The sequence below is a fragment of the Piliocolobus tephrosceles genome, chromosome 17 (assembly GCF_002776525.5).
Source record: "Piliocolobus tephrosceles isolate RC106 chromosome 17, ASM277652v3, whole genome shotgun sequence".
Lineage (NCBI taxonomy): Eukaryota > Metazoa > Chordata > Mammalia > Primates > Cercopithecidae > Piliocolobus > Piliocolobus tephrosceles.
In genome coordinates this window covers 6,725,643-6,750,280 of record NC_045450.1, presented here as the reverse complement: position 1 = coordinate 6,750,280, position 24,638 = coordinate 6,725,643, and the positions used below count along the sequence as shown (strand labels likewise).

Here is a 24,638-nt window from a genome sequence, read left to right as displayed (position 1 = left end):
AAAGAAAGAAAGAAAGAAAGAAAGAAAGAAAGAAAGAAAGGGAGAAATTAGTTGAGAGTTAACATTGGAAAATGCTTCAGGTCCTTTTTTCTACCTGGACCTATCAATACAAAATAGTTTACATACTGATAGGGTACATATGTTTGTGGATTATATGCACAGAATGTGTAATGAGCAAGTCAGGGTTTTCATTGCCAAGGCCCTCCCCATTCAGGACCTTTCTGCCCAACTGGGGCAGGTGCTGCCATGGTAAAAATGAAAGAGCTCATGTCTCCCTAGAATTGACTGGAAGGCAGGATGGTACTCTATTCCCTACCCACTTTCTCCACACACCTTTCTGATCATGGAAGGCCTTCCTCCAAACTCCTTGTAAGTATAACACTCACCTCTACTATTCTCCAGCCTACCTGTGTACCCAAAAATCTTTCTTGCCTATCATTCATGTTCCTCTACAATCTGATCCTAGTTGACCTAGGGAAGTGTGTGTGTTTATGTGTGTGTGTGTGTTCTCTAGGCAGCCTCCTTTTACCTACTTCTGATAATAACACTCCCTGACCGTAATCCCCTACCTTGACTTCCCTTCAGTTTTCCTTTTCAAAATTCTTTTGAGGACCTCTTTTCCTTTTGGGAACCTCTCCTCTCCCATTTCCCTTGGTGTCCGTGTAAAGCTGACACCTGTCCAAAGTTCCAGAGATTCACAAGGGTCTCAGGCCTGGACAAACACCACATCCCATGTGACATGGTTTAGTTGTGTCCCCACCCAAATCTCATCGTGAATTGTAGCTCCCATTATTTCCATGTGTTGTGGGAGGGGCCTAGTGGGAGATAATTGAATCATAGGGGTGGTTTTCCATACTGTTCTCGGGGCAGTGAGTAAGTCTCACAAGACCTGATGGTTTCCTAAGGGGAGAGCCCTTTTGCTTGTTTTCTCATTCTCTCTCGGCTGCTGCCACGTAAGACGTGCTTTCTTTCTGCCATGATTGTGAGGCCTCCTCAGCCACATGGAACTGTGAGTCCATTAAACCTCTTTTTCTTTATAAATTACCCAGTCTCAGGTATGTCTTTATCAGCAGTGTGAAAACAGACTAACACGCCATGCCTACCGTGGCAGGGCCTGGTTCAGCAGTGAACAAAGGATGCAAACCGGACCAAGCCCATGGCGTTTTCACTAAATGTGTCAAATGCAAATCTTGAAATAATCTTCTGGGCCATTTTGCTCTGCTTAGGAAGAGCCCACCTGAATTGCAGTCAACTCCAAGAAAAAAAAAACCAGAAATGGGGACTGATACATTTCTGATGACAAGTGCATGACCACCTACATTTAGGCATGCCTAAAGCCAAATATCCCTTGATTTTCAGACATGGAAATACATTAGTTTCCTAGGGAGGCTGCAACAAATCACCACAACCTGGGTTGCTTAAAACAAATGGGCCGGGTGCAGTGGCTCATGACTGTAAATCCAGCACTTTGGGAGGCCAAGGTGGATCGATCAGGAGGTCAAAAGATTGAGATCATCCTGGTCAACATGGTGAAAACCCATCTCTACAAAAAATACAAAAATTAGCAGGCGTGGTGGCACATACCTGTAGTCCCACTTACTCAGGAGGTTGAGGCAGGAGAAGGGCTTGAACCTGGGAGGCAGAGGTTGCAGTGAGCCAAGATCATGCCACTGCACTCCAGCCTGGGTGACACAGTGAGACTCTGTCTCAAAAAACAAAAACAAAAACAAAAACAAAAAAAAAACAAAAACCAAAAAACACAACAGAAGTGTATTCTCTCCCAGTTCTGGAAGCTAGAAGTCTGATATCAAAGCCCTAGCAGGGTCTTGTTCTCTCTGGGGACCCTAGGGAAGAATCCTTCCTGGCCTCTTGTAGCTTCTGGTGGTGGCCAGCACCCCTTGTGCTCCTCGGCTTGTGTGTGCATCTCTGCAGTCTCTGCCTCAGTTAACACATGGTTTCTTCCCTATGAGTCTGCATTTCTACCTCTCCAGGTCTCCATCTTCTTATAAGAACCCAGTCGTGCCAGCCATGGTGGCTCACGCCTGTAATTCCAACACTTTGGGAGGCTGAGGTGGATGGATCACTTGAGGTCAGGAGTTCGAGACCAGCCTGATCAACATGGTGAAACCCCGTCTCTACTAAAAAAACAAAATTAGTCGGGCATGGTGACAGGTGCCTGTAATATCAGCTCTCAGGAGACTGAGGCAGGAGAATCACTTTAACCCAGGAGGTGGAGATTGAGGTGAGCTGAGATCGCACCATTGCACTCCAGCCTGGGTGACACAGCGAGACACCGATGCAAAAAAAGAAAAGAAAATACATAAATAAATAAAGAACCCAGTCACTGGATTTAGGATCGCTCCAATCCAGGATGACCTCATTTTAACTTGATAATATCTGCAAAGAACCTATCTCCAAATAAAATTACATTCACAAGTGTGGGGGTGGGAGAAGCTAGGACTTCAACATATCTTCTCTGGAGGCCTCTATTCAACCCATGACAAGGAGTTAATGCCAATCTTAGCTTAAGCCAATTCGAATGGCGTTTCTATTACAACCAAGAGTGTGGTGAATCTCCCACTTATTTCCTAGGGTAATCCTAAAATAGGATTCTCTTAACGCGTCTCTAAAGGAAGTAAATCCTCCCTATTTCTCCCTTCCTAGAGTCTCTTCCCTTGGACGGATCAGGTGTGCACATCCATTCCACCTGGCCAGTCTTTCAGGGCCCTCCCAATATGGCACTTCCCCCAACAAGTGTTTGCTTCCCCTCTTAATATCTCTAATTACTTTTCTCTCTAGCACTGTCTTGCCTATCGTTCTCTGTCCAGAACTATACACTTGCCTTTTTGTGAAGAGGAATATGCAGCTTATCTCCCTGACAGATGATACACTTCTGTCCTTGCCTTTGTTCATAGCCTCTTCTCTCTGTCAGGCACATAAGTCAACAGAACCCCTGTCATGAAGCTGGTCCTCCAGCCCGGCAAGTCAACCCCATGTTTCATTACTTTATGTTCGGCATACATTTATATAGGTTTTTGACACGGAGTCTCGCTCTGTCTCCCAGGCTTGAGTGCAGTGGCACGATGTAGGCTCACTACAACCTCTGCTCACTGCAACCTCCACCTCCTGGGTTCAAGTGATTCTCCTACCTCAGCTTCCCGAGTAGCTAGGATTACAGGTGTACACCACCACGCCCGACTAATTTTTGTATTTTTAGTAGAGATGGGGTTTTGCCATGTTGGCCAGGCTGGTCTCAAACTCCTGACCTCAGGTGATCCACCTGCCTGGGCCTCGCAAAGTGCTGGGATTACAGACGTGAGTCACCGCGCCTGATCTCAATACATATTTGAATGACTGGTACTTGCAACTTTGTACAGGGATATGAGTGACCTTTGAGGATCAAAGAGTGGACAGAGAAGACACAGAAGGGATGATGCAGACTAGTCCGGAAGGAGTATAGAGACCATAAAATGATGAGCCTGGGTACTATAGACATCACTGATCACCTGTAAATTACACCTCTGTCTGCTGTAAACAAGCACTGCATTTACTTGACCAACCTCTGTTCCAACTCTGGTAAGAAGCACTAAGGTTTTTCTTCAGGGAGCTGTTTCTTCCCTTTTGTGGTTCCACACTGTTAACATTGCACTGGCTTCATATCAGCACTCCAGGGGAGGGGGTACCATTGAGGCCAGGTTGATCAAAATCTCACACGCCTTTGCCTGGGGTCTAGGGGAATTCAGGTTAATCAATGGATCTGTTGGGTGGGAAAGGGGGACATGTGACCCATAACATCAGAGATAGATCCACCTAAGAAATAGGCTTAAGTTAGGACTGCTTGGGAAGAGAAATGATCTTTCTAATGGAGTTGGTGAACTGGTGGGAGGTATGCCTGACACTGCTGATGTCTGCCTCACTGCTTCACAAGGTAAGCCAAACTCAAGGAAAGCAGACAAGCAGAAGCGGAATCATGGTGGGTAGAAGTTTCCTATGGAATCATTTCAGGACCTGGATCCATGTGTACCTGAAGTCAGTAGTCTTATATGCTTGTTTAAGATTCTGTCACATAAACAGAATTTCTTCTTTCTTTCTTTTCTTTTTTCTCTTCTTTCTTTTTCCTCCCACCTTCCTTCCTTTCTTCCTCCCTTCCTCCCTTTTTCTTTTTTCTTTCCTTCCTTCTTTCTGTCCTTTCCTTTCTTTCTTTTCTTTTTCTTTTTCCTTTCTTCCTTTCCTTTCCTTCCTTCCTTTTTTCTTTCTCTTTCTCCCTCTTCTCTCTCTCACTGTCCTCCCTCCCTGCCACAATAGCCTATATCTTATCTTCCCCATGTATGAAACATTCTATTTATATGGTTATTTTATATTTGATATATATTTCTCCAACAGAATCTAAGCATCATGGTGGTGGATTGTAAGAGACGATTGTATTTCAATGACCTTTATATTTCCAAAAGCTCATAAATAGAAACTAAATAACAGATAAATATCTATTTCTAGCTAATGTTACCTTAGCCTCCAATACCAGTATACCTGGTATTATACCTCCAATACCAGGTGAGATGAACCTACAGTCTTTGAAATTGAATGCGATTAACAACTATTGGGTAAGGTTCACCAATTCCAAATAATGTCAGAAACATTTGGTACAGTGCATAAGTTAACATATGACCAAGCAATTTAAAATCAACTGTTTGATACCGATATTTCACAGTTATCATCCTGTCTACTTAGTAGTCGCAACAGTTTTTAAAGGTATCTTGGAATGTGAAAAGGCAGTCTGAACGTTAAATGGCACACAACAATTTCATGAACTCTTATAATTACTGGGATACGCTGACTTGATGGAATACTACTCCGTCATAAAAAGGAATGCATTAATGGCATTCTCAGCAAGCTGGATGGGATTGGAAACTGTTATTCTAAGTGAAGTAACCCATAAATGGAAAAGCAAACATCGTATGTCCTCACTCCTAAGTGGGAGCTAAGCTATGAGGATGCAAAGGCATAAGAATGATGCAGTGGACTGTGGGGACTCAGGAGGAAAGGGTGGGAAGCAGGTGAGGAATAAAAAAATACAAATTGGGCTCAGAAGAGGAATCTGATGTGCAGAAAGACTAAGGAACTTGCCCAAACTGTGTCCTGAATTCCTTCCTACATGCATCCCAACAGATGTTCCTATTCTTCTATTATGTCTTACTTTCTAATGTTCAAATATCAAATTAATAAAATGATGTTTGAATGTGAACATAAATATTTCTCTTTTCTGTGCAAATTTTACACATGGTCAAAATCAGAAGCATATGCTAGCTTATAAGATGTGTTTTTATTAAACATTATATCAATTACTATTCCATGGACCTCTGACACAAGTGTATTCATCATTTTAATGACCGCATAATACTCTCTCATGTTCTGTGCTCTACATAGTAAGCTATTACCTTAAGATTGAGCATTTAGTTTGTCGCCAATATTTTGACATTGCAAGTAAAATAACAATGGTGGCTTAGTCCAGGTGTCCTTTTGTTTCCATTCGACTGGATTAATAAGAAATAATGAATAAGATTGGGTCAAAAGAAATAATTACCTGTTTGGTCATTCGTAGGTATGAGTACTCTGGTTTTTAAATGATTTCTACTAAATTACAAGATGCCCAGTAAATAAGGAAACCAGTCTTATAACAACATCACCAATATGGGAAAAGGTAGTATTCTTATTTCATGTTAACCTGGATAATTTTAGTAGATAGAGATTGGTATATTATATGGTTTTAATTTGCATTTTCATACCACTATCAAGGAAAGGTGTTTACTGTGTGTTTAAGTCTACTTACGCTTTCTTAGGGGTATGTTTTCTGTTATATCCTTAGCTCTTATAATTTTATGATTTCTTTACGAAAACATTCCAGTCATGGGGCAAAATTAACATTTGTCAACTCGTGAATTGATGAATTCAATCAACATGAAAACTCCATCTGAAAAGATCAAATTAAAAATACATATGTTTGGCTGGGAGCAGTGGCTCACCCCTGTAATCCCAGCACTTTGGGAGGCCAAGATGGAAGGACTGCTTGAGCTCAGGACTTGGAGGCCAGCCTGGGCAACACAGGGAAAACCTCATCTCTGCAATAAGTAAAAAAAAAAAAAACCATAGCCAGGCATAATGGTGTACTCCTGTAGTTCCAGCTACTCGGGAAGCTGAGGTAGAAGGATCACACTGAGTACAATATGCCTACTTGGTACTATATAACTACTTGTGCCCAAGAGGCTGAGGCTGCAGTGAGCCATGATCATACCATCACACTCCAGCACGGGCACTAGAGCAAGACCTCGTCTCGATATATAGAGATAGACAGATAGATATATAGACAGACAGACAGACAGACAGACAGACATAGGTTTTCCTTACCGCAAGTTAGGGTGCTATTTTGAAGGGATGCACAGGTAGACTTGGAGTTTTTCAATTATTCCTTTGACTTGATTTTCCACATACCATGGGTCAGTTACTTCAGCTGAGAAGGGCCGTCTACCTCCCTGGCTGGGCCAAATCTGCCTGACTGGTTCACAGTGAGCATTTGCTTTTCCACTGTGCTCCCTTAACCAAAAGCCAAAACTCCTTAAGCTTAGGACCTTTTCTGTTCTGAAGGTTCTGTCCTCCGAAACACCCAGAAAACCTTTCGGTTGAATAGGAAATACAAAATTTGTCAAGAGGGTAGATCTTAAGTGTTCTCACCACACTCACAGACACAAAAAGAAAACAAACAAACAAACAAACAAAAAGCCCAGCAATATATGAGATGATAGATTTGTTAATTCACTTGATTCTAATGACTTTTTTTTTTTTTTTTGAGATGGAGTCTTGCTCTGTCACCCAGGCTAGAGTGCAGGTGCGTGATCTCGGCTCACTGCAAGCTCTGCCTCTTTTACATAATGTCTATGAATATGTAAACATCAAGTTGTATACCTTAAACGTATAATTTTTATTTGTCAATCATACTTCAATCAATCTGAAAAACAAAGAAAATATGAAAAACCTCTGGTTGATCTGCAAATTCTAATAGCTGTTAGTTTAAAATGACCACAGTAAAAAGAAGATCACGCAGTTTCTATGACTTCATGCAAAAATAAATCCTAACCCAGAATTGGCCAAAATGCCTCATAACTTGATAAAAAGCAGCTCAATATACGAAGTGAATTGGGTGAGGATGTTCGTGTGGTAGATGCACGCACACACACGGGCATAGTTTCCCACCCCATCCTTGGATTCTGTTGTTATTGCATCATGTTCCATCACAAATTTTTTCAGCAACCTAGTTGCTGAGATGGATGGCACAATCCTGGGGTTTACTGACCTTGATCAACATGAAGAAAATTTCAGCTGAACTGTGCAAAAGTGCAGGGAAAACATAAATCACATTTGGACAGGGCATGCTTTCTATCTAAAGTGTGAAGTCACCCAATCACACATCAAGAAGTGGTATAATAGAACCCACCAACTGAAGAGAAAGAAAAATTAATTAACGTTCACTCCAGTCATCACAAAAAAAGACATTGCCTTTTTTTTATATAAGAGATGACAGAACAATCTTAGAAAAATAGCTCTGCGCTTGATTAAGCATTTCCTAAATGCATTTTCATTCAGAACTTAAAGAAAGAAGTTTGCTAAAAATTACACAAAAGAATAGACTTGCTTCTTTTAAGTAAAATAAGTGGCACATGAAAGTAATAGCTATAATTAGTGGTATTAAAATATAAGCAATTCATTCCCAATTAATACAAAATTGCAAAGAGATGACAAATATCATCATAGACAAATCACACTTTTAAAATTAAGGCATCAAAACATAACCCTTGTTATCTGAGGATGACATCATGTGAATTGTTACCATAATGTAATCAATAGAGAAGGCTTCTCAAGTACCTAGGAAAGTGTGGCTACCCATGCCTGATATAAAGCTCTCACTTGTTAAATTATCTTTAAGCCATGCACTATCCATGAAAATACCGGTGCCTTGTTAAGCTGCAAATCCATAACATAAGGAAAACAGGCATGCGCCAAAGAACAGAAGCATCTTTGGGCTGAAACACACAACATGTGGCTTTGCATCACCCCTCAGTTGCCAGATTCTGTGCCAGGAACAACTAAACTGTATCTGGCAGGTGCCCTGTGGCTCTCTCCTCCACCCTTGGCAGGCATCACTAATCAATCATGCACTTCTGGGAGAAGCCACACGCCACAATCTGAGACTCCTCATTAACAAGGTGTTCTGTGCAGCCACAATCAATCTGAGTTGACACCAGAGATTCAATCTGTATCCAATCCCTGGTCTGCAACTTTACTTAGTTTTCTTAACTCCATGCTCTTTCACTCAGATTGAGAAGTAGCTACAGAATACACAAAACTCTAGACAGGTAATTGAGGGTTTGGTATTCAGCTTAAGCTTTGTAATTTACTTTGCTATCATCTTAACTGGTCCTAGATGTACACTCTGATCTCACCAGGAATGTAAGACACAGAGTCAAAGATTTAAAAAAGAGTAGCAGGAAAGCAGATATAAGTGTAATAATCAGGCAGCTTGTACATCTTTTTTTTTTTTTTTTTAGAGAGAGGGTCTTGCTCTGTCACCCAGGTTGGAGTGCAGTGGTGCGATTATAGCTCACTGCAGCCTTGAACTCTTGGGCTCAAGAGATCCTTCTCCTTAAGCCTTCTGAGTAGCTGGGACTACAGGCACGCACCATCATGCCTAACTATGTGGCTAATTTTTTTTTTTCTTCAGTTTTGCAGAAATGGGGTCTATGTTGCCCAGGCTGGTCTCAAACTCCTGAGCTCAAGTAATCCTCCCGCTTGTGTCCAAAATGCACTGGGATTCCAGGCATGAGCCACCATGCCCAGCCAGCTTGCACTTATTCAAGGTGCATCCTGTGCCTAGCCAAGATGGTAAGTACCCTCAGTGTAAGAGCTCACTGAGTCCCACAGTGACCCTGGAAAATATTCTCTCCTCCTCTCCATTTTATATGAGACCTTCAGCATGTGACAGGTTAAATAACCAGGAAGCCACCACGCTGGGGTTCAAAGCCAGGCCTTTTAGAATCCTAAGCTGAAGTTCTTAGCCACATGGTTATACCTGGGATTCTTTAGACGCACTTCCCAAAGCCAACTTCAAGGCTGTATGGAGGGTGTATGAGACCAATAGCCCGATCTACCTCAGTGCTTTTCATTGCACTCTCTGGGGTACCACTGTGCCCATGGCACCGATGAGGGTGCCCAGCGGCTTCTCATCATCTGTCATGTAGGTTTCGGGCCCATCAGAGGCTAATTTAACTCAACATCACATTCACTTTAGAAGCGCTGCGACTTTTTACCTGCCTCCCTCTCCCACAACCCACCACCACCCTCACATTTTCCTAAAATAAATGAAAGAGGAAAGTACGGTTCACATCTCATTTTCAAAGTTTAGTAAAAAGAGTTAACCTGTGAATAAAATATAAAAGGCAGATGCAGAGACCCATCCTAGAGTCAGAAGCTCTTGCCTACAAAAATAACTGTCAGCTGTGCTGGCAAGTGAGGCACTGCCTGGAACGGTGAGCATTTTGATGGTTCTGTGGAGCAGACTCATTGAGGACTCTGAGATAAATACCTTAGGCTGAGTGATTGAGAGGAAATATAAATGCAGAGATATATCACAGGATGGCATTTAGCAGTAGCCCAGGTTATTTCTGTTGAGGGCTGTGTCGCAATAACTCTCGTAAGTAAAGTCACTGTTTAACTGTGTGTCAGGCCCTAAGCATGTGGAGTATAGAAGGGACATGTTTTCTTGTTCCTGTGAAGCATGATTGCAAGAAGCAGTACAGTCTAGAGGTTAAGACTCAAACAAAGACTTCCTGGGTTCGAATCCCACCTCCATACTTACCATCTGGGTGACCTCAGTCATTTTTTTTTTTTTTTTTTTTTTTGGAGACAGAGTCTTACTCTGTCACCCAGGCTGTAGTGCAGGGGCATGATATCAACCCAGTGTAACCTCTGCCTTCCAGGTTCAAGTGATTCTCCTAACTCAGCATCCCGAGTAGGGTGGCTGGGATTATAGATGCCCACTACCACACCCGGATAAATTTTGTACTTGTGGTAGGGGCAGGGTTTCATCATGTTGGCCAGGCTGGTTTCAAACTCCTGACCTCAGGTGATCTGCCCGCCTCGGCCTCCAAAAGTGCTGGGATTAGAGGCATGAGCCACTGTGCCTGGCCTCAGTCACATTCTTGAACTGCACCTGTATTAGTCTGTTTTCATGCTGCTGATAAAGACATACCTGAGACCGAATAATTTACAAAGAAAGAAAGGTTTAATAGACTCACAGTTCCATGTGGCTGGAGAGGCCTCATAATCATGATGGAAGGCAAAAGGTACGTTTTATATGGTGGCAGAGAAGATAGAAAAACAAGCGAAAGGGGTTTCCTCTTATAAAACCATCAGATCTCGTGAGACTTATTCACTACCACGACAACAGTGTGGGGGAAACCATCCTCATGGTTCAGTGACCTCCTACCAGATCCCTCTTACCACATGTGGGAACTATGGGAGCTCTAATTCAAGATGAGATTTGGGTGGGGACATGGTAAAACCATATCACCTCCCTCCCTCATTTTTCTCATCTGTAACATGGGGATAAATATTGTATCTGTCTTAAAGGATCTTTTTAAGGATTCAATCATAGAATATGCATAAAGTATTAAAAAATGGTCTATGGCCTCTAGTAAATCCTCAATGCAAGGTGGTAGCTATATTATTATTCATTTTCCCTTCTAGAAAAATAATATCAGTCAAGGTTTCTTTAGTGGACAATCCCTCCTTCTTCTTTCTTTCTCTTTCTTTCTTTCTTTCTTTCTTTCTTTCTTTCTTTCTTTCTTTCTTTCTTTCTTTCTTTCTTTTTTTTTTTCTTTTTCTTTTTTTTGAGATGGAGTTTCACTCTTGTTACCCAGACTGGAATGTGATGGCACAATCTCAGCTCACTGCAATCCCCGCCTCCTGGGTTTAAGTGATTCTCCTACCTCAGCCTCCCAGGTAGCTGCGATTACAGGTGCCCGTCACTATGCCTGGCTAATTTATTTTTTATTTTTTATTTTTAGTAGAGACAGGGTTTCACCATGTTGGCCTGGCTGGTCTCCAATTCTTGACCTCAGGTAATCTGCCCACCTGGGCCTCCCAAAGTGCTGGGATTACAGGCATGAGCCACTGCGTCCAGCCCCCTCCCTCTTTTTCAAGTCGGTTTAAGTCATTTAGCTGGACCCTCATCCCACTTCTGGGGTGGCTGAGGGAAACAAATAGGAGGGACACTGCCCTTTATAGCTAAGAGACACCTGTTAAGCCACATCCAGGAATTGTACTAAGCCACTGAAAAAGAAGCTCCTTTTCTCTGCAAGTAGGAGTTAATACAGCTGGTGGTTGCCATCCTTAGCATCTGGTGAAATTAAAACACCAGCATCCAGCTATGCCAGAAGACAGCCCCACTTTACTCATAACTGTCATGTATTTTTCTCCTTAAGTTGGTCCGACTTTATTTTCTGTGACAATTGAAAATGCCCCGGCTGATGCTCCACACAAGAACAATGCATGGGATGCATGATTTACAAACAATGTCTGTCCCTGCTTCACGGATGATGCAGCTGTGGACAGACAGGAATGTGACTTTTCCAAGGTCTGCCAGCTGGTGAAGGGGCAGAACCAGGATTCAACCCCAGATCCGTTTGACTGTAAAACTATACTACCTTGTGTTTCGAAATAAATTAGGAGGAGTGAACAAAACTGCTGAGGATTTCCTGGCAGCAGCCCGTCTCTACCAACGGAATATCTCCAGGATTGACTTCCGTCCCCTCCTATCTGTGGGTTCTGAACACGCAATTTCAGACACTGGATTCATCATCTCTGCTGTTGCCTGGTCCCCAGTCTCAGTAAAAATGATGTTGAATCTCCCTGGTGGTGGGCGACATGTGCAGCTTTCTCTCCCGCAGCCCTGCTTCTCAGCAGAGCACAAAGGCACAATGAGATCTACTTGTGATATATGCACGACGTCCCACCAAGATCCCAACACAAGCTCTTACTGAGCAAAGGAGCTGAGGCAGGTCTGCAGATACAAGATGATTTGCTGATGCTAGATGACCACGCACCTTTCTTTGACCAGAGATCGTAGGACCAGGGGTGAGGGGTTGCCCTAAACAACAGGCTAGCTAGTAGTTATGCATTAGTTTGGAATGAGAGCCATGCCCAAGAGGAACGAGGGTTACTAATCTGAAGAAGATTGACAGTTTTAGGGAATCCGCATAAGTTGTAAAATACAGAATGAACAGAAAAGCCCAGCAACGCAGCAAAAGGCTTTGCTGGTGTTAGATCTCTCTGTCCCATTCCTTGGCTAGAGACGGCTGGACTAGGAGGGAACTGACAGAAGTCTCAAAGGTCATGCATACACATAATATATGAGCAAGCAGACTCCATAAGACAAAGAAACTGCTTGTACACACCTGACCATTTCTCATGGTGATCGCACATTCCATGTGACACAGATTTCATTCTATATTAAAGGACATAATACTCTTCCCGCTCATAAAGTTTCAGGTGGACTAGCCTTTGCCTGGTTTGAGCCTCATCTCAAGCCACTTTTCCCACTGCTGCCTAACCCCTAGCTAGACTGACCTCTATTCAGTTCCTTAGTCATGCCATGCTCAACCTCCAGACGTCCTCCTCTGCACCTGGCTCAGGATGCTGTCCACCCCATCTCCCTTCAGGCTCAAACTCAAATACCCTTCCTGCAGGATGCTCTAATTTTCATTTCCAAAGATTCCAGGAATTTTGGAGCTTCTTCCCTTTTAATGCATATGCATAACCAGCCTTAAACAAAGGATACTGGAAGCAGAAAAGAAATCCAATCCGCAGGGGACTTTGTGAGTCTCATCCAGATGGGTGCTCACAGCAGCCTCTGCCCTTATCTGCCTTAAATATCTCGCTTTGGTCTATGAAGGGAAACTCTTCCACGAATACTCCCCATTCTAGAAAGAGGCCCTCCCAGGAAGGAGTGAACCTTCCCCTTCTGTCTTTGTTCTGCTATCAGAAGAGATCTAGTCCACTCGTATTCCCAGGGGCAAGAGAGCGACACTAATAGAAACTAATAGAAACCAATCCTGCTGGCTATGTCATGCTCATATGCAGCCTCATTGGCACATAAGCCCTAAACCAGGAGATTAATCCATTGTCAGTGTTGATCAATGCCTTTCTTCCACATGGTAGCAAAGTGTACACAAACACTTAAGCTGAACCATCTCTGACAAGTTCCCGGGTGGAGCCATTCATGACGCCCATCCATCGCCAGTAAGTCATGTGGATAGGACTTATCCACTCTCTTGAAAATGCAAACCTTCCTTCTCCCCATCTCCTGCATGCCTCTAGTTCAGACCCCTCCTCCGACCTGCCTTCCACCCTGGACTCCTGTGTCCATCCCTGCCCACTTCTGGTTCCCTCCTGCACACAAGGAGAGTTTGAAACTTAAATAATGCAAACAAGAAACTCTCCCCTGAATACAAACCCACCAGTAGAAAACAGTGTTTCCTACACTTCAGTTATGTGTAGTCCATACTCACAATGTTTCCACATTCATGTGCTTTTCTTTAAATTGTTTTTGTTCTTAATAAATGTGTTACAAGTCATTTAAGTTTTTATTTAAAGAAAGGAAACAGGTCGTTGAAGTAAACAGAAAGAGCAGTATCCTTTGTCATAAGTAGAAAGTAAATTTCCAGAATCTACAAAGAACTCAAACAAATATACAAGAAAAAAACAAACAACCCCATCCAAAAGTGGGGAAAGGACATGAACAGACATTTCTCAAAAGAAGACATTCATACAGCCAACAGACACATGAAAAAATGCTCATCATCACTCGTCATCACAGAAATGCAAATCAAAACCACAATGAGATACCATCTCACACCAGTTAGAATGGCAATCATTCAAAAATCAGGAAACAACAGGTGGAGAGGATGTGGAGAAATAGGAACACTTTTACACTGTTGGTGGGATTGTAAACTAGTTCAACCATTATGGAAAACAGTATGGCAATTCCTCAAGGATCTAGATCTAGATATACCATATGACCCAGCCATCCCACTACTGGGTATATACCCAAAGGATTATAAATTATTCTACTACAAAGACACATGCACATGTATGTTTATTGCGGCACTATTCACAATAGCAAAGACTTGGAATCAACCCAAATGTCCATCAGTGACAGACTGGATTAAGAAAATGTGGCACATATACACCATGGAATGCTATGCAGCCATAAAAAAGGATGAGTTTGCGTCCTTTGTAGGGACATGGATGCAGCTGGAAACCATCATTCTTAGCAAACTATCACAAGAAGAGAAAACCAAACACCGCATGTTCTCACTCATAGGTGGGAACTGAACAATGAGTTCACTTGAACTCGGGAAGGGGAACATCACACACTGGGGCCTATCATGGGGAGGCGGGAGGGGGGAGGGATTGCACTGGGGAGTTATACCTGATATAAATGATGAATTGATGGGTGCTGACGAGTTGATGGGCGCAGCACACCAACATGGCACAGGTATACATATGTAACAAACCTGCACGTTATGCACATGTACCCTAGAACTTAAAGTATAATAAAAAAAAAAAAAAAAGAAAGAAAGTAACTCTAATTCAAAAGTGAAACACTGTTATTCAGTTAAAGCCAGATGCCAGAACTGCCTGTCGAGGGCTCTGGGTCTCTTGGTTAAAAAGGTAGATGATCAAACATGTGAGTCTTTTAGGTATTTTTTTTTTAATCAACCACCAAATTATGTCTTGGACGTGATGTCAAGATCTGAGAAATAGTTGACAAGGAAATAACTTCCCTACTATGTGATTTGATACCATATCCATGAACTGCCTGAAGATACCTTGTTTGCCACCTGAAATCTAATCTGTTTCAACACTTGTACAACACTGGCCTGCAGGAAAATGTGTTCCACTTCTATACCTCACCTCTATTTTTCTCCCTAGCTTCACTAAGGTACAAACTAAAAAACAAAAACAAAAATTGTATATATTTAACAGGTACAATGTGATCTTTCGATAAATGTTTACATTATGAAACGACTACTACTACTAAGCTAATTAACATATCCATCATCTCACATACTTACTTTGTGTGTGAACACTTGAGATCTACTCTTTTATCACATTTCAAGTCTAAAATACATTAATTAACTCTAATCACTATGGTGTACATCAGTTCTCTATAACTTAGTCATCTTATAGATGAAGGTTTGTATCCTTTGAACAAGACCCTCCCTTTTTTTCGCCCCCCAGTCTCTGGCAACCCACCATCCTACTCTCTGCTTCTTTGAGTTTGAATTTTTTAGATTCCACGTAAAAGTGAGATCATGTACTATTTGTCCTTCTGTGTCTGGCTTATTTCACTTTATCTAACGTCCTCTAGGTTCATCTATCTTGTTGCAAATGGCAGGATTCCCTTCATTTTAACAGCTAAATAATATTCCATTGTAGAACTTCCATGCTATTAAAATGGATATTCTTATATAATACCCTTATAGCCATTATGCACAATGGTATGGAGACCCTTCAAAAAATGAGAAATCGAACTACCAAATAATCCAGGCATCCCAATGCTTAAATCACCATCTCAAAGAGACAGTTGCATTCCCATGTTCACTCTGTCACACATCACAAAAAAGGGGCAACTTAGCCCTGTGATTTCTCAAGGTCCAGGCTAACTTCATCTTGTTCGAGTCAAAGTGTTCAGCTTCCTGCACTCAACCCCAGGGCCAGCTTCTGGGTCTGTCTCTGGGCTCCATCCCCAGTTCTTATTCCCCTGATGACTTTCACTTTTACTGGGTTCTTCATACAAAGTTTAAGTACCTTCTTGGTACTGTGTAACGCTGGCCCCATCCAGTAAAGATTTGCCTTCCACGGGCACAGAGGACTGACACAGAGCCTCAATCCATTGGCCTGATAAACCATTCCCTCCATAACCTGTTACCCACTCACTGCTGTAGTCTCTCCTTTGGCCAATCTCAGACACACACATTAGACTTGCATCTGCCGTAAACAGACCATGTTCTCTACACTGTCTTGTCCTCGCCATGCTGCTCCCTCTGCCAGAAGGGCCTGTGGTAGACCGACAAAGCCTGGAATTATGCACATGTGAGCTCTTTCTAACCAACTGAGAGTTAGCTTGCAGCACTCAAGTCTCGTCTCTTGAAACTTTTCTGCATAAGTGCTTCATTTGCTTGCACATAGTGTGTTAAAAATCAGTGGTATTACAGGAAAATCCAGATTCGCTTAGAAAACATCAGTACTGAATCTATATTCCACATGGCCCCATTTAGCTGAATAATAGTTCCCAAGATATGAAGGCATCACCCTCCAGGTCACTGCAGTGCACGGGACTTCACATTAAAGACAATCACTCCGCTCCCCTCTCCATTAATTCATTAATTCCTACCTGGACTGGGCAAGCAGGTGCATTTGCATTTCCTGACCTACATCAAGGATCCCCTTCCTCTATGAAATATTTCCAAGGTCTACTAGGTTCCATTGGTTGCCTACTCCCCTGAGATCCCCTAAGACTTTCCAAGGCCTCATTTTATAAAATAAATGTAATGATAAATGACATGGTAGGCCTGTAGGTGTGGATACCAGTAAAAATAAAAATAACAGCAGCTACAGTTAATCGAGTTCTTATTTTGTGCCAGGTATTATATAACATGATTTCCAGTATTATCTTATAAATTCCTCAAACCAATATTTCAAGCAGATTGTATCACCCCCAATTTACAGATAAGCAGATGGAGATAGACACAGGGTAAGAAAGCTTCTCAAGGTCACAGAGCTGCTATGTGGGAGGGCTGGGATTGAAACCCAGACATTTCAAGCTCCAAAGGCTATGTACAGACTCTGGAGTAAGAATCTCTGAGCTCAAATCCTGGCCTCATGATACATCTTGAATAATCTTGGATAAGTGACTTAATGTGTCTGACCTACCAACCATTACCTATGCAAGAATTACTTTTTCATGTTTATTTTTAGTTCTGGGGGATGCAGGATGCACAGGTTTGTTATATAAGTAACCGTGTGTCATAGTAGTTGGCTACGCCTATCAACCCATCACCAAGGTATTAAACCCAGCATGCATTAGCTATTTTCCCTAATACTCTTTAAGCAAGAAATTTCTTTCTTTTTTTTTTTTTAGATGAAGTCTCACTCTTGTTGCCCAGGCTGAAGTGCAATGGTGCCATCTTAGCTCACTGCAACCTGCGCCTCCCAGGCTCAAGCAATTCTCCCGCCTCAGCCTCCCGAGTAGCTGGGACTACAGGTGCGCACCATCACACCTAGCAAATTTTTGTATTTTTAATAGAGATGATGTTTCATGATGTTGGCCATGCTGGTCTCGAACTCCTGACCTTGTGATCCGCCCTCTTCAGCCTCCAAAGTGCTGGGATTACAGGTGTGAGCCACCACCATGCTCAGCCTCCCTAACACTCTCTAAGCAATAATTTCTAATCCTTGTATCTACTGTGCTGAAAATGCCAAAGGTAGGAACCGAATGAGGTCTTTGGAAAGTAAGGTCAGCACTCCAGTTCTGGTGCTACTGTTCCTCATCCTCAAAGCCAGAAGACATCTGACCACCCCACTGTTGGGTGCCAGCTACTTCCCGGAGGGGCAAGCTTGTGAACGCCGTGAGGAATCCCCACCATGAGCCAGCTAGAGCTGCATGTGGGAGCCGAAAGCCAGCCCCATATTGAAAACCATACCATTTACTTGGCGATAAATGAAGATGCCAGTCGAGGCACAAATCCATCAACTGGGAAATATAATTCTCATACTCTACCAATGTAATTCTTGTTTTTTTGTGTGTGTGTGTGTGCAAAGCAGGGTAGTAGCATTGAACCTAAGAGCACAGACGCTGGAGTAAGAATCTCGGAGCTTAAATCCTGGCCTCTTGCTTGAGTGATCTCAGGCAAGTCATTGAATGTGCCTGAGCTTCCCTTATTTTCCCTGTAAAACAGGGAAACGATGGTACTTCCACCCCACAGCTGTTTTAAGTATCCGACAGTACTTAAGATGCCTGATCTGGAAGAAGAATTGTGAAAAGATGAGTTCAGAACTCTCAGTGTTAACCATAGCATGAAAGCTTCTATCTCCCAATCGCAGCTTCAATGGGACCCGATCTGAAAGTCGCCATAACTTGGAAAACCGCTCAAATTCCTTTCATGCAATTTTATAGCAGATCTGAACCCGTTTAGCTGCACCGGGCCAGGCGATAAGTGAGAAGAGGAAGCCCCGTCTGTGTTTACAGCCTTTGACAAATGGGCTCTCGTCTCCTCCTGACAGATTCTCCCCCTGACTGATCCATCAGCCTCTCCTCTCATCACCTAAATCTCAGTCTTCATAACAGTATTGAAATTCAGATGGATCTTGCACCACAAATAAAAATGAATTTAAATGCCTCAGTGCCCCAGCGGAAACACGGGTACTCTAAATGTCAAATGCATGGGGTTTTGTGAGGCCATACTCCAAGTGATGGGTTACCTCCCGTCACCTTTGCTAAATCTGCATTAGCTCCACAACGCTCACCTGCAGGAGGAAAACAAAACAAAACATAACAAAAACCTGTGCTCCTGCTTCCTATTAAAGGGTGAAAAACTCCACCAGCCCTTAGGATCTCCCTAGGACACCCTCTGAGACAATGTAAGCAATGACCAGGAACCCATCCAAGCAGAGGTACATTCAGAGGGGCTCTGCTAATTGGCGGGCTTGGAAGCAAAAGAAAAACATAAAACCACTCTCCAAGACACATTATGTATTTCCCCATAAACAGCCAGGCAAGGTCTTCCAAGTGACAATTAGTTTCCTGTCAGCCTGAGAGAAAATAGGCTTCTGGGGCAAAGAAAAATAGAAAAACAGAAGAGGATAAAAATTCTTTTATTCTATGAAGAGTCTCAGATCAAGCCCAGACTGTGTAAAGACCAAGAAGAATGATTGTATTGCTCTTCATTAAGATGAGGGCTCTCGGCCGGACGTGGTGGCTCACACCTGTAATCCCAGCACTTTGGGAGGCTGAGGTGGGCAGATCATGAGGTCAGGAGTTCAGGATCATCCTGGCCAACATGGTAAAACCCCATCTCTACTAAGAATACAAAAATTAGCCAGGCATGGTGGTGAGCACCTACAGTCCCAGATACTTGAGAGGCTGAGGCAGCAGAATTGTTTGAATCCAGGAGGCAGAGGATGCAGTGAGCTGAGATCATGATCACACCACTGCACTCCAGTCTGGAGACAGAGGGAGACTCCGTTTCCAAAAAAAAGGCTCTCTTCCACTCTTGGAATTCACCATTTATCTTCTCTCATGATGTCTGGTCTAAGATTCAGTGGGAAAATCACTCATCTCAAGGTAAACGGCCCCACTGAATGCAAGACAATGGGAATGAGGCACAAATCAAAGAGGCCCCATAGGACTCCATGGAAAACCTAAGATTTTATCTTTTCTAAAATTCTTCTATCAAAAAGATATTCAACAACATACATAGGTATAGATCAAGGCACACAAATATATCCTTCTATATGAAATATCTGGAATCGAAGTAGACAGCCAGGGGAGGTGAAAGAAAAACAAAAAATGAAAAATAATGTGATTCTTGGGGAGCCATTGCATCCTATAGGGATTCTGTGAAGCTCCCTTAACTAAAAAACAAAACAAAACAAAAAAAAACAGGAAAAAAAAAGCTTTAAAGAAAGCACCACCAGTTCTCTTTCAGAGCTCTCAATCGTCATAAAAATCCACATGGGCCAAGAGGCTGCCGCTTCAGACACAGGTTTACTTATTATTTTGGCACTTCTGCCATCTCTTGTCACTTCAATTCCACTTTATCAAATTACTGATTTTTCCAGAAGCATTTGGATTAAATGGAGAGGGACACGCACACACACACGTGGGGGAGCAAGTGTCATGACTCCGGTGGCGAAATTTCCTAACTACACGTTCGTGTGGCAGAGGCACCAGAGTGCACTCCCAGAACCTGGTGGCGATCATTCCAGCTGCTGCAGCCACCGTCTCCCTACGTGGCCTCACACTATATCACCAAGCAGAGAGGGAGCAGGATGGAGCTCCACTGCAAGGATGAGGGGCATACTGCCTCTGTGGGATCATTAGAGTTTGCTTCTTGACTTTTCAATTAAGGGAAATATCTCCAATACATAAAGCAACCTCCTAAAACCGTACCTCCAATCTCTTCTTAACAACAGTTAGAACCAGAGAAACTATAGCCTAAGATTCACTGTATTACTGGGAATTTGAAGGAAGGAAAAAGAAGGAAGGAAGGAAGGTGAGAAAGAGGGAAGAAACGGAGGAGGGAAAAGAGGGAAGGAAGAAAAGAAGGGAGGGGAGGGAAGGGGAGAGGAGGGCAAGGGAAGGGACAGGGAGGTGAGGGGAAGGGAGGGGAGGGAAGGGGAGGGGAAGAGAGGGGAGAGGAAGAGGGGAGGAGGGAGGGGAAGGGGGAGGGGAGGGGAGGAGGGCAGGGGACGGGAGGAGAGGAGGGCAGGGGACGGGAGGGGAGGAGGGCAGGGGAGGGGGTAGAGGGGAGGGGAGAGGAGGGGAGGGGATGGGAGAGGTGAGGAGGGGAGAGGTGAGGAGGGGAGAGGAGAGGAGGGCAGGGGAGAGGAGAGGAGCAGAGAGGAGAGGAGAGGAGTTACCTTGTTTAAAAAAGAGAATAAAAAGTCCTTAGAGAATAAAACATTGAGAATTTTAACTGGGCATGATTTTTTCTTATCACTAAGATTCATCACCAATTAACTGCAACAAACTGTTCGGAAATTTATCTATCAGTCATATGAGGTCAAGTTTAGAAAACAATGGGAAAACTCATCAGAAACAAGGCTTCATTTGATATTTTTGCCTCAATCGATTTATGAAAAAACTAGCTCTGTGTGTGTGTGTGTGTGTGTGTGTGTATTTTCCCCCTTTCTTGGGAAGAGTTGAAATCACATATGCACGGTATGACCATTAATGATTTTTCCCACCAAGATGCATCACAGAGTAGCTGGAAACCTGGGCAGTTGTCATCATCATGATGTCTTAACCCCAGGCAGTTCGCACAGGTGCAGCAGAGCTTGGGTGGCTCTCCTTGCCCAGAGCTTACCCTGGCTGCTTATTTACCTTGTGCATGATGGAGCTCAGGTTGTTCTAATGGCATCAGTTCCTATTTCCCAAGGGAAATGCAAATGACCTTTGGAAGCAGGTTGGGGAACGTGCTTTCTGAACACTGTGACATGAGTGGAATGATTGGGCTGGGCAGAACATTGGTGAAAGACTTGGGACACACGCTTCACCAAAGCAGCAATTCCATCTGTCCAACTCACAGAATACACACATGCATATACCAGCACGCAAACACGTGGTGAACGCAAACGTGAATTGAAATTTCTCTGTCTGCAAACTAGAGCAACACACAACTGTAAGCTGGGATCACGCAGATTGAATTTAACCTACGGTATCATTATTCTTCCCAGTGTGAGGAGATTAGCACTCCTTCAAATAATGTCTGTCAACTGCTTTTTACTTAAAAGCAAATTTTTGTTTTGAGACGTCCTCCCCCACCTTATTAATCAGCAGACATGCCCAAGTCATCATACAATCAGAGCTGGAAACCTCTGCTTGAAATAATAACCCATTTGACAATAATGGTACACTTGAAAAGGGAAACATCTTTCAAACTTGTAGAACGATGTCAAAAGTAGCCAGGAGGTATATACGCTCAACTCGCTTATTTGACCTCTTTGGATCCAAGGCATACACAGGGTAAAATCTGATCTCCTTGGATGTGCTTTGCTGCAGAAATGTCTGTGAACTCTTGTCAATATAAAGAGACTGTGAAAATATTAACAAACATTGTCTAACACTTGCTTTTCCTGAGGGGATTCATACTAAGTGTAGCAAAGAAGATAAATGGGTGAGGGGACTCTAAATATGTAGAAAATGACATTGCCCCCTCCCCCTTAATCTCAAATACAAAGCTGTGGCTCGTATGAATGTCTCATGATAGAAATTGAGGGCGAGCTCTTTTTTTTTTTTTTTCTTTGTTGAGCTGGAGGCTCATTCTGTCACCCAGGCTGGAGTGTACTGGTGCAATTTCGGCTCACGGCAATCCCTGCCACCCAGGTTCAAGTGATTCTCCTGCCTCCGCCTCCCAAGTAGCTGGGATTACAGGCGCCCACCACCACACCTGGTTAATTTTTGCATTTTTAGTAGATACGGGGTTTCACCATGTTGGACAGGCTGGTCTCCAACTCCTGACCTCAGGTGATCCACCCACCTCGGCCTCCCAAAGTGTTGGGATTACAGGCATGTGCCACCACAACTGGCTGTGAAATCTTTTTCAAGTGTATGAGCCAGAAATATAGGGATACACTCTGGGAAGCCCAATGTTATATATTCTATAATGTATGTAATAATATAATCATACATATGATATACATAATAAACATCAACCTCAATATTTAACTTCAATGGGACAAGAGTTAACAGATTAAGTATTTTCCTGAAAAGAAGGGTACATCTGAAACAGAAATCAGCACCACATTTTTAGTAAAAATTACCATACACACTCTTCATGAAGCCATCAGAAGTAACACAGATTGTAAAGGAGTAAAATGACAAGTATTTTTAAGTCTGATTGTCTTTAAATATGTAATAGACCATGAATCACCTACAAACCATCATCGAGAGGGGCATGACTTAAACACTCGGGTTCCATTTACAGAGTTCTTGTTTTGTTTGAAACTCTAAAAGTGAAAAATATTGACTCGCCTTTCTGTCTTCTATTTCCACGCAGGTATTGCAGTCTGCTTTGATATCCTGAGAAGAGAAGAGAAGAAAGGAAAGTGAGAGAAGGAACAGGAGTCAGACTTATGGTCAGAGAACATTCAGTGGTGTTGTTGAAATGCCCTTTAAAATAATAAACAGCTCATGCTTCTAACAGTTCCTTCTCGAGTCATTGCTCTTTATAGTGCTTTTTAGAGGTATATGCTGTGGTGTTTGCATTAGAGACATATGGATGTCATAAGTAAGTTTTATTACATGCAGATGTGGAGTGTAGGCAAAGGCTATGGATCACAGGCCATAGCAAAGAGGAACTGATGGCTCATAAAATAATCTGCCCCCCATACAATTGTTCACATCAGCAGAGACTGCCTTTAATATCGCTCCCATTCAAAATTGAGGATAGTCAGGTATCTCTCACTTCAACACAAACTATCACCATCGATTTTTTATCCTTCCAACCAACCATCCATCCATCCATCCATCCATCCTCTATCCATCCATCCACCCAACAAGCCATGCCTATTCATCTAATCATCCACTCATCATTCATTCTGCATCCTTCCCCTATCCATCCACCCATCTATCCATTCATCCACCCACCCATCCTTCCTCTGTCCATCCATCCATCCTTCATCCATCCTCTATCCATCAATCATTTACTCACCTGCCCATCCACCCTCATTCATCTTTGCATCCATTCATCCATCCAGTCATCCACCCAGCCATCCCCATCCATCCAGTCATCCATCTATTCTGCATCCTTCTCCCATCCATCTACTCATCCATCCATCCACCCACCTATCCATCCATCCACCCAGCCATCTACCCACCCATCCATCCATCTATCCATCTTCTATCCACTCATCTATCCATCCTTCCTTCCTTCCTTCATCTATCCTCCATTCATCCCTCCACCCACCCATTCATCCACCCACCCATCCATCTGTCCACTCATCCATCTACCATTCCACTCATTTACTCATTCATATTTACTGTACACTTTTACAGTACAGTAATTCACATTTACTGTATTTTTTCTGCTTTTTTTTCTTGTTGTCCTGGTATGAAAAGGTGAAACAAACGTAATTCCTACCCTCAGAGAACTCACTAATTAGACAAAATGACAGATACAGTCCAACAAGCAATTGTGGCATTAATTTATTCATATGGAAGATATTTCTTTAGCATCTGTTGGCTGCTAGACCTTGCTCTAGGCATGGAGGACTGAACAATGTACAAGACACATGGCAGGCCCGTCCTGGTGATGTTTACATTCTTCTAAACAAGACAAGCATTAAACAATGCATATCACTTAATGGTATTCCAGAAAGAATATGTACTATGAAGAAAAATAGACCAAGGAGAAGGGGGTGGGAAATGCCGAGGATAGGGGAATAAGATGTTGATTTTTGCTGAAAAAGTGGAAATCGACCAAAGGCTTGAAGGAAGTTAGGGGGATGAGCCAAGTAGCCAACTGGGGAAGAATGTCCCAGGCAAAGGGAGAGTGAGTTCAAAGCCCCAAGGGGGAAATACATTGGACAGAGCCAAGCAAGAGGAGGCCACTGTGGCTAGAGGGAAGTAAGAGAGGAAAATAAAGGTGAATGAGATCACAGGAAGGTGTTTACTTTTATTCTAAGAACAATGACAAACCCTTCAGAGTTTTACTATCTTATTGTAATAAAATACACATGTATCATTAACAATTTTACCATTGTAGGTGCACAGTTCTGAGGCATTAGCCATTCAAACTGCTGTG

The 24,638-nt window shown here is 42.9% G+C and overlaps 1 protein-coding gene across 5 annotated transcripts in view; it reads right to left on the bottom strand.

Moving 5' to 3' along the window:
- LOC111551668 (RNA binding protein fox-1 homolog 1) overlaps positions 1–24,638 on the bottom strand; it is a 1,700,664-nt gene that overhangs the window by 1,030,723 nt on the left and 645,303 nt on the right. For all 5 annotated transcript variants that reach the window (XM_026446850.2, XM_023225717.2, XM_023225712.2 and 2 more), the window contains one exon: positions 22,868–22,915. Coding sequence is in view for 2 of the 5 variants with exons in the window: in XM_023225709.1 (XP_023081477.1) it covers positions 22,868–22,915 (48 nt within the window). In the remaining 3 variants the exon portion in view is untranslated. The remainder of the gene's footprint in view (positions 1–22,867; positions 22,916–24,638) is intronic.